The sequence below is a fragment of the Pantherophis guttatus genome, chromosome 18 (genome assembly GCF_059756535.1).
Source record: "Pantherophis guttatus breed Tessera chromosome 18, ASM5975653v1, whole genome shotgun sequence".
Taxonomy (NCBI): domain Eukaryota; kingdom Metazoa; phylum Chordata; class Lepidosauria; order Squamata; family Colubridae; genus Pantherophis; species Pantherophis guttatus.
The window spans coordinates 9,611,721-9,624,666 of record NC_142080.1 but is presented as its reverse complement, the minus strand read 5'-3'; the positions used below and the strand labels follow the sequence as shown (position 1 = coordinate 9,624,666).

Genomic DNA, 12,946 nt, shown 5'->3' with positions numbered 1-12,946 from the left:
TTAAATTATTTGAATCCCACCACTGCTCTGGGAGGTCCTAGGCAGGGCCCCCCATGTATGCTTAGAGACATAATGTCTACCATTCCATTGGCATATGCATCAAAAGAAACTCCTGGGATATTAGTTTACCAAGAGTATGACTTTACTGCTAGATCCATATAGCCAGAGTAGAAGCGAAGCCAGTTCTAAAGTTTTCCCTGTGTAGTAAAAAAAATCCCCCCGTTTTCTTGTAAACCCACCAGAGTTATACAGTATAGGGCAGCGGTCACCAACTGGTGGTCTGTGGCGTGGACCACTGGTGGTCCATGAGAAAATTTTGGTGGTCCACAGAAAAATGATTTGCACTAAATCAGGGGTCCTCAAACTACGCCCCTGGGCCGGATGCGTGCAATGAATGCTTGTGTTGCTGCGGAGAGTCTCCCCCTTCGGGGTCTTTTTGTGAGGGTCAAAGGGGGGCAGAAATTCCGACTTGGGGTCTGCTTCGGCCTCCTGGTGTGGGGCTTTGGGCGAAGGCTGGAGGGAAGCACCGCTGGTGGCAAAGAGCCGGAGGACCTCGTTCCAGTGGAACTGGCTGACCATCTCAGCCCGCTGAGCCTCCAGGCATCGGTATCTGGCTTTGCACTCCTGCAAGTCTTCCCTCTGCTTGGAAAGCCTATGTTCCTAGTCCTCAGTGAGGTGCTTCTGCTGAGCCTCCTTCTCGGCCAGATCCAATTTGAACTGAGCCAGTTGTTTTGCTAACTCGTGGTGGCTGCTTAGCTCCAACAACTGCTTCCTGTTGGGGGCCTAAGGAGCCTGGGTGGGGAGGAAGGAGTGGATGGCAGGAGAGGGGTGAGTAGAGGCCGGTGAACAGTGTTCCATGCACCTTTGGCGTTGAGTCATGGTGGCCACATGACCACGGAGATGTCTTTGGACAGCGCTGGCTCTACGGCTTTGAAACAGATGAGCACCACCCCCTAGAGTCGGGAATGACTAGTACACATGCGCGAGGGGAACCTTTACCTTTAGAAATTGAAACTGGGCAATGCTTTGTGCTCACTCACCTGTTTGAAACGAGGTAATACAGTTGTACGGTAGCCGTGGTACAAGTAGATTGCCCCCTGGTGGTTGTCTTCCAAGGGGGCACCCACAACTACATCGTTAAAGCTGTCGTGATTAAGATCCGGGACCGCCAGCATGGCGTAGCCAAAGCGAGCATCCTGAGGTTTGGGATCAGGAAGGAGGGTCCCATTGAAAGTCAGGAGTGACTTCAAAACAGAGAACAGGAGAGAGAGAGAGAGAAGGGCTTATTAAAAAGTAAATACAAAATAAAATAAAAGTAAAGTAAATAGAAAAAGTAAATTCTTTTCGTATGTCTGCATCCACTCGTATCAGGAAATTAATTGTTCTTGCATTGCCAGACAGATGTTGAGATTGGTTGTGGGTGCAAAACCACAAGGTGAAAAAAAAGAAATATTTCACTTTGTACAGTAGTTTCTCCATAAGTTTTATTTATTATTTATTTTAAAAATAAATAATTTATTATTTATTTTAACTCACTCATGGTGACTCCGGGTGTCTATGGAGATTCTCAGCCCTCCAGGTTTTTAGTTGTCCCAAAGGTGCTATTTTTTCAAGAGGCAACTGGACTTCCTTTTTCTTTGAAGACGTTTTGCTTCTCCTCCAAGCAGCTTCTTCGGCTCTGACTTCAGCTCTGACTCCCCCCACCATCCAGTCAGAGCTGAAGAAGCTTCTGGGATGAGAAGCGAAACGTCTTCAAAAGAAAAAACAAGAAAGTCCAGTTGCCTCTTGAAAAAAAGCACCTTAGGGTAACTCCGGGTGTCTTACCGAAATAAAAATCCAATACAAACTCTGATAAACCCCTGCCCTGCAATAGCACTCACCTGGCCAACTCTGTAAAGGTAAACGCACCCTATCTCTTTGTTCTGTGGGCCCAGGTACATGGGGGCAGCCACCAGCAAGATATCTGTGATGCCATCCCCATTCACGTCCACAGGACAAACTTCACTGCCAAAGTAGGATCCGATCTGCAGGAAACAAGGAAGACTATGTCAACTCTAGGGCAGGGATCTGCAACCTTAAACACTCAAAAGAGCCATTTGGACCCGTTTCCCACAGAAAAGAAAACACCGGGAGTCACAAAAACCCTTCCCGTGCCTGACTTTTTCTTGAGCGGCCACAAAACTAGCATATGTAGTTGAATTAAACCTTCTGTTTTCTTCTGAAACTTTTATTTTCTTGGATTTATCCATGGTTGGCCTACCAGGGGTGGAAAAGCTCAATAAATCGTGTGTCGCATATTGGTGGTTGTGACACATATTTTGAGTGACAGGGAGCCACAGCAGAGGGGTGAAAGAGCCACATGCGGCTCCAGAGCTGCAGGTTGCTGACCCCTGCCCTAAGCAGATTCACACGTTTTCTTGCCACAGTTAAATTAATAACACGGTCGGCAAGTGAATCTGGCTTCCCCATTTGGTCGCAAAAGGGGAATCCCATGACCCCAGGACACGGCCACCGTCATAAGTATGAACCAGTTGTCAAATATCCGAATGTAAATCACGGGTATACTACAACGGTCATAAGTGTGAAAGAGGGTTATGTGTCACCTTTTTTTCAGTGCCGTGGTAACTTTCGTCACTAAGCAAACTGTTGTAAGACGAGGACTATCTGTATTCAGCAGCCAGAAAATCAGACACATACACAATATTCTCACATGCCTTTAATGCAGCAACAGTGCTAGATGGTCACAAAAACACACACAGGGGCAGTGGTGAGGCTGCTGAGGGTTTGCGGGGTTCGGGAGAACCTCTAGCTAGGATTCTGTGCAGTTCAGAGAACCCCCAAATCCCACTCCTGGCTGGCCCCGCCCACCCCACCCCTCCCCTCCCAGGAGTCCCCACGCGGCCCATTTTAGATGCAGGTAAGTGGAGGGCGGAGGCTCAGGGAGGGTGGGCCTACTGGAAGATTGGGAAGGCCGGAAATAGGCCAGTCTCCAGCCTCCAGAGGGCCTCTGGAGCCTGGGGAGGCTGTTTTCGCCTCTGGAGCCCGGGGAGGGCAACCCCCCCCCCACCATGGTGCAGGAACCTGACTAGGCCACCCCACCCAGCAACCGGGCAGAGAACCCCTTGCTAAAATTTTTAAAGCCCACCCCTGCACAGGAATCTTCTAGCCCCTCCTACTTCTGTTTTAAACGGTTTCTGCTAAAAAAAGGTGCGATGGATGACATTTGCATTTTGCGAGTGCCTTACTTGGTCTCCTGTCAGGGCCTGAGAGATGGACACGTCGCCATCTCCATCCATCTCAAAGAGGATAACTTTCCCCTTGTGCTGGAAACGGGGGGCGCTGGCCAGATAGAGCCTTCGGCCACTCCGGAGTCTGATTGAAGAGACGGCGTAGCCTGAGAAAGGGAAAGAAGAAAGAAAACGACAAAATTCAGAAATTCTGGACAGAATTATCACACAATGCGCACATGTGCACCGGGGCGGCTGCTCTTCTGGTTTCTGGCACTCCCTCACGCGTAAAGACCACCTTGCCGGCGCACCGGAACCCGGAAGTGCAATGGGCAATGGCTCACGTGCCCAGAGAGATGGGTCTGTGTGCCACTTCCGGCACGCGTGCCATAAGTTCCCCATCACAGTGATAGCAGAATTCCAGTATTTGAGGGGCTGCCACAAAGTGGAGAGTGTGTGTGTGTCAACTTATTTTCCAAAGCACCAGAAGGCAAGAGAAGAAGCAACGGATGGAAACTAATCAAAAGGAGAGAAGCAACCTGGAATGAAGGAAAAATTTCCTGACAGGGAGGACAATTATCCAGTGGAACAGCTTGCCACCAGAGGTTGTTGGGTGCTCCATCACTGGAAGCTTTTAAGAAGAGACCGGACAGTCACTTGTCTGAAATGGTCTAGGGCAGGGGTCACCAACCTTTCGGACCTTGGGGACCACTAAATTCATAATTTTAAATCCCGCGGACCACTAATATGATCTGCCTAATGACCTGCTGGGTGGGCGTGGCTAGGCAACCATGTGACTGGGTGGGCGTGGCTAACTCGATGTCACTCACGTCGAGGGGCACCTCTCTGGCCTCTAGTCGCCCCTCCCCTCCCAGCCCTTCTTCGTCTCTCCACCCGGGCTCCTTAGGGCCCCAACAGGAAGCTAAGCAGCCACTAGGAGAAAGAGTTGGCAAAACAGTTCAAATTGGATCTGGCTGAGAAGGAGGCTCAGCAGAAGCACCTCACTGAGGACTAGAAGCATAGGCTTTCCAAGCAGAGGGGAGACCTGCGGGAGTGCAAGGCCAGGTACCGGTGCCTGGAGGCTCAGCGGGCTGAGATGGTCAGCCAGTTCCAGGCCATGATGCAGTCCCACTGGAACGAGGCCCTCCGGCTCTTTGCCACCAGCGGCTCTTCCCTCCAGCCTTCGCCCAAAGCCCCACACCAGGAGGCTGAAGCAGACCCCAAGTCGGAATTTCTGCCCCCTTCTGACCCTCACAAAAAAGGGGGGGGAACTCTCTGCAGCAACACAAACATTCATTGCACGTATCTGTCCCAGGGGCCATAATTTGAGGACCCCTGATTTATTGCAGTATAAAAAATGCAAATAATTCTTCTGCGGACCACCAAAATTTTCTCACGGACCACCAGTTGGTGACTGCTGGACTAGAAGACCTCCAAGGTGCCTTCCAGCTTCTATTCTGATTAATTGAAAGACATTCGCAGAAGAATTGAGCTCTGTGAGGCATGGTGGAGAAATGAAGCTCCCAGTTGCTGGGGCAGTCTACCTCCTCTGGGAAAACTACAGAAGAGCATTCTTCTACTGCTTCTCAGAGACAGGGGCCGACCACGGTTGGATACAGAAGGCTAGCTTAGCTCACACCTTTGTCCTGACCTTCTGCTGTTTTCCTTACCCAGATAGGCCGCGTGGTTATTCAGCTTTCGCGGGAACTCTCTTGCAAAAGCTTCCCGGGGGGGGATGACCCGTCCTGACCGGCCCTCCTTGAGCACGGCCCCGTCCCAGTCATAGGCTCCCACCATCCCAAAGAGGATTCCGTCCTGCAGGGAGAGAAGCAGCACAATAGCAATAGCACTTAGACTTACATGCCGCTTCACGGTGCTTTTACAGCCTTCTCTAAGCGGTTTACAGAGTCAGCCTCTTGTCCCCCAACAATCTGGGTCCTCATTTTACCCACCTCGGAAGGACGGAAGGCTGAGTCAACCTTGAGCCAGTCAGGATTGAACTGCTGGCAGTTGGCAGAGTCAGCCTGCAAATCCTGCATTCTAACCACAAGGAAGGAAGGAAGGAAGGAAGGAAGGAAGGAAGGAAGGAAGGAAGGAAGGAAGGAAACGGGATGGATGGAAGGGAAGGAAGAAAGAAAGAAAGGAAGGAAATGAAAAGGAAGGAAACAAGAAGGATGGATGGAAGGAAGGAAGGAAGGAAATGAACAGGAAGGAAATAGGAAGGATGGATGGATGAATGGAAAGAAGGAAGGAAGGAAGGGCAATAGCACTTAGACTTACAGCCCTCTCTAAGCGGTTTACAGAGTCAGCCTCTTGCCCCCCCAACAATCTGGGTCCTCATTTTACCGACCTCGGAAGGACGGAAGGCTGAGTCAACCTTGAACTGGTGAGATTCGATCTGCCAAATTGCAGTCAGCCGGCAGTCAGCAGAAGCAGCCTGCAGTACCGCGCTCTAACCACTGAGCCACCATTGGACACCACAGCTGTCCAGACACTCAACATACTCAAAGACTGTTGTAAGCCTCGTGGAGTCCTCTGTATGCGAGTCGGGAGGCTGTATAAATTTGCTTTATTGAAGTTTATACAAATAGCAATAGCATTTAGATTTATATACCGCTTCACATTTGGAAACGAGAGAAGCCCGATTTGTCTCTTACCTCCAGCAGGTGGGTGGAGAACCCAACCTGAGACATTTCCAGCTCAAAAGAGTTATACTCGCGGGTCCCTGTTTAAAAAAAAAAAAAAAAGGTGGGGGGAAATGTCACCTTCTTGATATCAACACATTACTCAATCAATCAATCAATCAATCAATCAATCAACCAGAATAGAGTTGGAAAGGGCTTTGGAGATCAGGAGACCCTATGTATCATTTCAGACAAATGGCTGTCCAGTCTCTTCTTTAAAACCCCAATGATGGAGCACCCACTTCTGGTGGCAAGCTGTTCCACTGGTTTGGAGGTCAGTTTATCAGAAAAGGGGGATAAACAGCTTTTCTTTAGAAAAGAAGATTTTGGTTATTGTCTTGACAGATGTGTCTGCCCAAGTCCGTGACTGGTGAAAGGTTGAGGTTCTTTTGACCCCTTCAAGGCTGGTCCATCATTTTTTTTGGGTGGGGGAACTAACCGGTTGTAAAGGTAAATAGAATCCACCCCTGATCTGGTGCCATTGGTGGATGCCCTTTCCTACATTGGGGGAGGTAGGCTTCGGACAGTCACACATGCCCTGGTCACTTCACACCTTGACGACTGCAATGTACTTTACATGGGTCTCCCCGTTCCCCTGAAAAGATGTGGAGACTCTGGAAAGAGTGCAGAGAAGAGCAACAAAGATTATTAGGGGGCTGGAGGCTAAAACATACGATGAACAGTTGCAGGAACTGGGTATGTCTAGTTTAATGAAGAGAAGGACTAGGGGAGACAGGATAGCAGTCTTCCAATATCTCAGGGGCTGCCCCAAAGAAGAGGGAGTCAAGCTATTCTCCAAAGCACCTGAGGGCAGGACAAGAAGCAATGGGTTGGATTAGAAGACCTCCAAGGTCCCTTCCAACTCTTTTCTATTCTATTCTATTCTATTCTATTCTATTCTATTCTATTCTATTCTATTCTATTCTATTCTATTCTATTCTATTCTATTCTATTCTATTCTGTTTTCTTCTATTCTAATCTCTTCTATCCTATTCTATTTTCTTCTATTTTCTTCTCTTCTCTTCTCTTCTCTTCTCTTCTCTTCTCTTCTCTTCTCTTCTCTTCTCTTCTCTTCTCTTCTTTCTTCTCTTCTTTTCTGAATCCTGTTCTGTCCTGTTCTGTCCTATCCTATCCTATCCTATCCTATCCTATCCTATCCTATCCTATCCTTATTTTCTAGACCTCCCAGAAGCTTCACTTGGCCTAGGATGTGGCAGCTGAGCTGCAACCATGGCATACCCACCTCTGCTTCGCAAGATGCATTGTATGATTCAAGGTGTTGGTCATTACCTATGAAGACCTACATACTTTGAATCTAGGTCACAAGTACCTATTAACTTCGAACGGTCGCTAAGCTGCCAGTCATAAATTGAGGACTAGAATTACATTACATTATATTCAAAAGAAGGACTAGGGGTGACGTGATAGCAGTGTTCCAGTATCTCAGGGGCTGCCCCAAAGAAGACGGGGGTCAAGCTATTCTCCAAAGCACCCGAAGGCAGGACAAGAAGCAATGGGTGGAAACTAATCAAGGAGAGAAGCAACCTGGAACTAAGGAGAAACTTCCTAACAGTGAGAAGATATAACCAGTGGAACAGCTTGCCACCAGAAGTTGTGGGTGCTCCATCACTGGTGGTCTTTAAGAAGCGACTGGACAGCCATTTGTCTGGAATGGCTGTCCAGGAGCTTGTCCTCTCCTCTCCTCTCCTCTCCTCTCCTCTCCTCTCCTCTCCTCTCCTCTCCTCTCCTCTCCTCTCCTCTCCTCCCCTTTCCTCTCCTCCCCTATCCCATTCCCATTCCTATCCTATCATTATTTTCTTCAATTAGAATTACTAGAATTGCAACTATGCTGGACTTATATATACCCCAGCCATGGTTACTTACCCTAACAGAATGACAGAGTTAGAAGGGGACCTTGGAGGTCTTCTAGTCCAACCCCCAGCTCAGGCAGAAGACACCATTTCAGACAAATGGGTTCCATGCCCCTCCCCCAAAATGCCCCATCCTTTCCCAGTACCTTCAAGGCTGAAGATCCGATCTCCTAAGGAGTCCACGATATCGTTGAGGGCCGCCTCATCCGTCACATTGAAGAAGTACTTTTCGTCGGGGTCACTGGCGATGTATTTAATTTCGTTGATGAATGAGTTGGGGTCTTTCTTCCGGCGGATGTAGTGGCCCAAAACCTGGGGGGTGGATGGGAACAGAGACTTCATTTCAGGACTTCTGATGGCAAAACACTATGACACTATGACACCAGAAGGCAAGGCAAGAAACAACGGATGGAAACTCATCAAGGAGAGAAGCAACCTGGAATTAAGGAGAAACCTCCTAACAGTGAGAAGATATAACCAGTGGAACAGCTTGCCACCAGAAGTTGTGGGTGCTCCATCACTGGTGGTCTTTAAGAAGAGATTGGACAGCCATTTGTCTGGAATGGTATAGGGTCTCCTGCTTGAGCAGGGGTTGGACTAGAAGACCTCAAAGGTCCCTTCCAGCTGTATTCTGATTGATTGATTGATTGATTGATTGAAGCTGCCCAAGAGAAGCCAGGCACATGGGCCAGAAGCACCCAAGAAAAACAAGCCATAGTTACTATGATTTTTTCCCCCAAAGGATACGACCAGCGTATTTCCCCAAGCACCAAGATGGTCTCAGGATCAGTCAAGGATGCCTCACAGATAAGCAAATCAAAGGGATGGATGACCAATTCATCTTGATTGATTGAGAGGGAAGCACGATTATTAAGTTATGTGCCCAGCTGAGTGGCAGAACAGAGCTAATCCTGGTCAAACAAGCTAACAAGGATTGGGCCTGCTCAGTCCTCAAAAGTTCACCAGGAAATCCAGGTTGGTAGGTTAGACTGCGAAATAAATAAGGACACCCACTGTTGTGACCCAGGCCCAAGTAAGTAGAAGGAAAATCAGTCCGTGAAAAAACAAACTTTATTCGAACAGCTGAGAATTATTTCATTCCCAGCGTCGTTCAACTAAATTAAAGCAAATTCCTCCCAACACAAATTCCTCAGTCCTATCGCAAACCTTGGTCCAATTAGGCAAACTGCCAAAGGCCTTTCTTGGCAAACGTTCAGAAGTCACAGATACAAAAATAAATGCAAGAAGTAGACGAAGAAGACAACGAAGCTACCAACGCTGTTTTCCGGCAAAGCCCAAACGCCATTGCTGGTCTGTTTTAAGCCTTATGGGAGGGGTCAATCATCTCTTGGCCCTACTCCCGAGTCGTCCTCTTTGCTTGAGCTGCTCTTGCCTTCTGGCAGCTCTGCTCATGCGTGCATTAGGAACAGGCTCCTCCTGTTTCTCTGCCTCACTCCTATCAGTCTCTGGGGGCTCTGGAGTCCGCACCTCACTCCCCGATGGCCCTGGCCCCATCTCTGCCTCTGATGCAGAGCCCTCATCCGGGCCTTCCCCAGCCTCCAGGACTGGCCCATGTTCTTCCTCAGCCTCATCGCTGTCTGACTCCGCTGCCAGCTCCGCAGGCTGCTGGCGGACCACAACACCCACTACCATCACTCCAAGATCTCATTTTTATTTATTCTTTGGTAACCCCGGCTCGAGTTGGAACCCCGAATTATTCTTCTGACAATGCTTTTTCTTTTTCTTTTATTAATTTTTTTTAAAAAATGCTAACTAAACACAGATACTTTCTGCATGATGCATTCTTCCGGATCCAAGATACCTGATGTTGAAGTTATGTTAACCAAAGAAAGTGGCGCTCAAACGTCTGGCTAGAATAAACACAATTTAATTTAAAACGATATTGGAACTCTCTCCCCCTTGCTCACGTACAGAGAGACACCCACAGCCTGTGTGTTCGTCCAGGGGTGGGATTCAAAAATTTTAGAAACCGATTCTCTGCCCAGTTGCTGGGTGGGTGTGGCCATGGTGGGCATGGCCTACTCAGCCTCCTGCACCATGGTGTGGGGGGGTGTTTCACCCTCCCCAAGCTCCAGAAGCTTTTCTTGAGCCTCCGGGAGGGCGAAAATGGCCTCCCCAAGGCTCCGGAGGCCCTCCAGAGGCTGGAAACAGGCCTGTCTCTGGCCTTCTGGAACTTCCAGGAGGCCCATTTTTCCTCCTCTCAGAGCCTTCGTGTGGGCGCTGCACTTACCTGGCATCCAAAGGAGGGATGGGGCGGGGTGAGTGGGGCCACCCAGTCCTTGCAATTACCAGTTCAGCGAACCAGATGTAAAGTTAGCATCTGGTTTGCCTGAATCAGTCAGAACCGGCTGAATCCCACCCCTGTGTTTCGTCCTTCCATCTGCTGACACACTTACCGCGATGGCATAACGCGTCACGTTCCGTTCCTCACACTCTTCCAGAGCGTCTTTAAGTTCCTCCCCATCGTGGGACTCCCCATCGGTGAGCACGATCATCAGCTTGGTAGCGCCTTCTCTGCCGCCTCTTTCCGGACTGAAGGCCTCCGTGCTGCGGGCACAAGCCAGAAAGAAACCACAACTTTGGGGAAACGTTCTTCTCCCTGACAAAGCCATGCCCTGATCCTGGTTTAGAGCTTAGATCTCATAAAGCCACAGGTCTGGTTTACCGAATGTGACGAGTTGCCTTGGTAAAATTTGGACAATGTTGGTTGCATTGAAATTATGCTGGTGTGAGAAAGCCTTATACTGATTTGTTCCCCATTAATCAATCAAAGCATGAGCTTCTTGTAGCAAAGGAGAGGAAATCTCAGGTGGAAACTACGGTATATTTGAAACTATAAGACGCACATTAGCTTTAGAGGAGGAAAACAAAACAAAACAAAAATCGGCGATCAGCAGCGGTGGCAGACAGCGGCGGCGTTTGGCAGCAATAGCAACACCCGCCACCTAGAACAGCTGATCAGTGGTATTCCATGAGGCCGATCCAACCGCCAATCAGCTGCTTGGCACTGAAGGTTCTAGTGTTCCCCAGCGGCAGCGGCAGTGACAGGCTGCCGCCGCACCAAACGCCCACCGCAATATTCACTCTATGACACACAGACATTTCCACCCACTTTTTTTGGGTGGGGGGAAAGTGCTTCTTATAGTGCGAAAAATATAGTACCTTCATGCATGCATGTAATTTCACAATTTTGAATCTTTGTACAAACTTATCTTTCAAAAATTGCACTTCTGCACATTTGATAATGCAGTTTCAAATTTTTATTTTATTTATTTATTTGATTTGATTTGATTTGTATGCCTGAGTCCATAGGACTCAGGACAGCTCACAACAATTAAAATCAACCAGATAAAAACATTAAACGTCTATTAAAATTCATTAAAATACTCAAACCCCATCAGTCCAGGCTAGGCGATTTAAACAGCCATGTTTTTAATTCGTGGTGGAAAGTGCAAAGGTCAGGGGCCAACCGGAGCCCCAGGGGGAGTTGGTTCCAAAGGGTGGGCACGGCCACAGAGAAAGCTTTACTCCTGGGGGCCGCCAGCCGACATTGTCTAGCCGACGGCACCCTGAGAACGCACCGGGCGATGGGAAGCTGTTGCTGGTTGCAGATGGTCCGACAAATAGCTCTATCTATCTATCTATCTATCTATCTATCTATCTATCTATCTATCTACCTACCTACCTACCTACCTACCTACCTACCTACCTACCCTGTTTCCCCAAAAATAAGACATCTCCTGATAATAAGCCCAATCAGGCTTTTGATGGCATGTGCTAAAATAAACCTCCCCCCGAAAATAAGCCCTCCCCGAAAATATTTAAACGCAGAGCTGGAAATCAGGTAAGACAGCAAGAGGAGTCCCATCTTGCTCCACGCGCCCCAAAATAAAACCTCCCCGATAATAAGGCCAAGCACTTATTTCGGGGTTCAAAAAAATATAAGACAGGGTCTTATTTTTGGGAAAACACAGTATCTAAGTTATTCGTCCATCTATCCATTCATCCATCCATCCATCCATCCATCCATCCATCCATCCATCCATCCATCCATCCATCCATCCATCCATCCATCCATCCATCTATCTATCTATCTATCTATCTATCTATCTATCTATCTATCTATCTATCTATCTATCTATCTATCTATCTTATTAACTGCCCATCTTCCTCACAGAGGGGCTATATAGTATGAAAAGGTCTATGGTCAACATTAATGAAGGAAGGAAGAACTAAGTTTTATATTGGAAAATTGCTTGTGGAAGCCTTGTATATTGGGCAAAATCCAAGAAGCTTCTTGGAGGAGAAGCGAAACGTCTTCAAAGAAAAACCAGAAAGTCCAGTTGCCTCTTGAAAAAAAGCACCTTTGGGACAACCATGACCTGGATGACAGAGAATCTCCATAGACATTCCCGCCTTCCCTTTCGCCTCCCACCACCTACCAGGCCTTGTGGATGGCAGAAGCCGTCCGAGTTTCGAGTCCTTCCTGCCGGCTGATATTTTGGGCAGCTTCAATGACTTCCTCTGCGGTCTTGTAATCCTTCAGGGTCCATTCATGAACCGCAACTTCACTGTACTGCAAGACTCCAACCTGTGAGGCCAAGAGGACAAGGCCAGGGGTGAAATCAGGTTCTGACAGGTTCTGTAGAACTGGTAGCGGAAATTTTGAGTAGTTCGGAGAACCGGTAAATACCACCTCTGGCTGGCCCCAGAGTGGGGTGGGAATGGGGATTTTGTAGTGTCCTTCCCCTGGGAGTGGGGTGGGAATGGGGATTTTGCAATATCCTTCCCTTGGAGTGGGGTGGGAATGGGGATTTTGCAATATCCTTCCACCTGGAGTGGGGTGGAAATGGAGATTTTACAGTATCCTTCCTCTGGATTGGGGTGGAAATGTAGATTTTACAGTATCCTTCCCCTGGAGTGAGGAGGGAATGGGGATTTTGCAGTATCCTTCTCCTGCTACGCCCACCAAGCCACACCACGCCCACCGAGCCACGCCCACAGAGCCAGTAGTAAAAAAAATTGAATTCCCCCACTGAGAAGGACCCCTCTTGAGTCTTTGGAAGAGGGAGGGGGAGAGTTCATGAGGCTTCGATCCCATAAAGGCAGCTTGGTCTATGCTACCTTCTCCAACATCCCTTTT

At 48.4% G+C, this 12,946-nt stretch overlaps 1 protein-coding gene across 4 annotated transcripts in view; it reads right to left on the bottom strand.

Moving 5' to 3' along the window:
* ITGA10 (integrin subunit alpha 10) overlaps positions 1 to 12,946 on the bottom strand; it is a 79,848-nt gene that overhangs the window by 30,325 nt on the left and 36,577 nt on the right. For all 4 annotated transcript variants that reach the window (XM_060682563.2, XM_087881223.1, XM_087881224.1 and 1 more), the window contains 8 exons: positions 12,246 to 12,394; positions 10,200 to 10,350; positions 7,929 to 8,094; positions 5,885 to 5,952; positions 4,898 to 5,042; positions 3,246 to 3,394; positions 1,881 to 2,024; positions 1,041 to 1,244 (listed from right to left, as the gene is read on the bottom strand). In XM_060682563.2, coding sequence (XP_060538546.2) covers positions 1,041 to 1,244; positions 1,881 to 2,024; positions 3,246 to 3,394; positions 4,898 to 5,042; positions 5,885 to 5,952; positions 7,929 to 8,094; positions 10,200 to 10,350; positions 12,246 to 12,394 — 1,176 coding nt within the window. The remainder of the gene's footprint in view (positions 1 to 1,040; positions 1,245 to 1,880; positions 2,025 to 3,245; positions 3,395 to 4,897; positions 5,043 to 5,884; positions 5,953 to 7,928; positions 8,095 to 10,199; positions 10,351 to 12,245; positions 12,395 to 12,946) is intronic.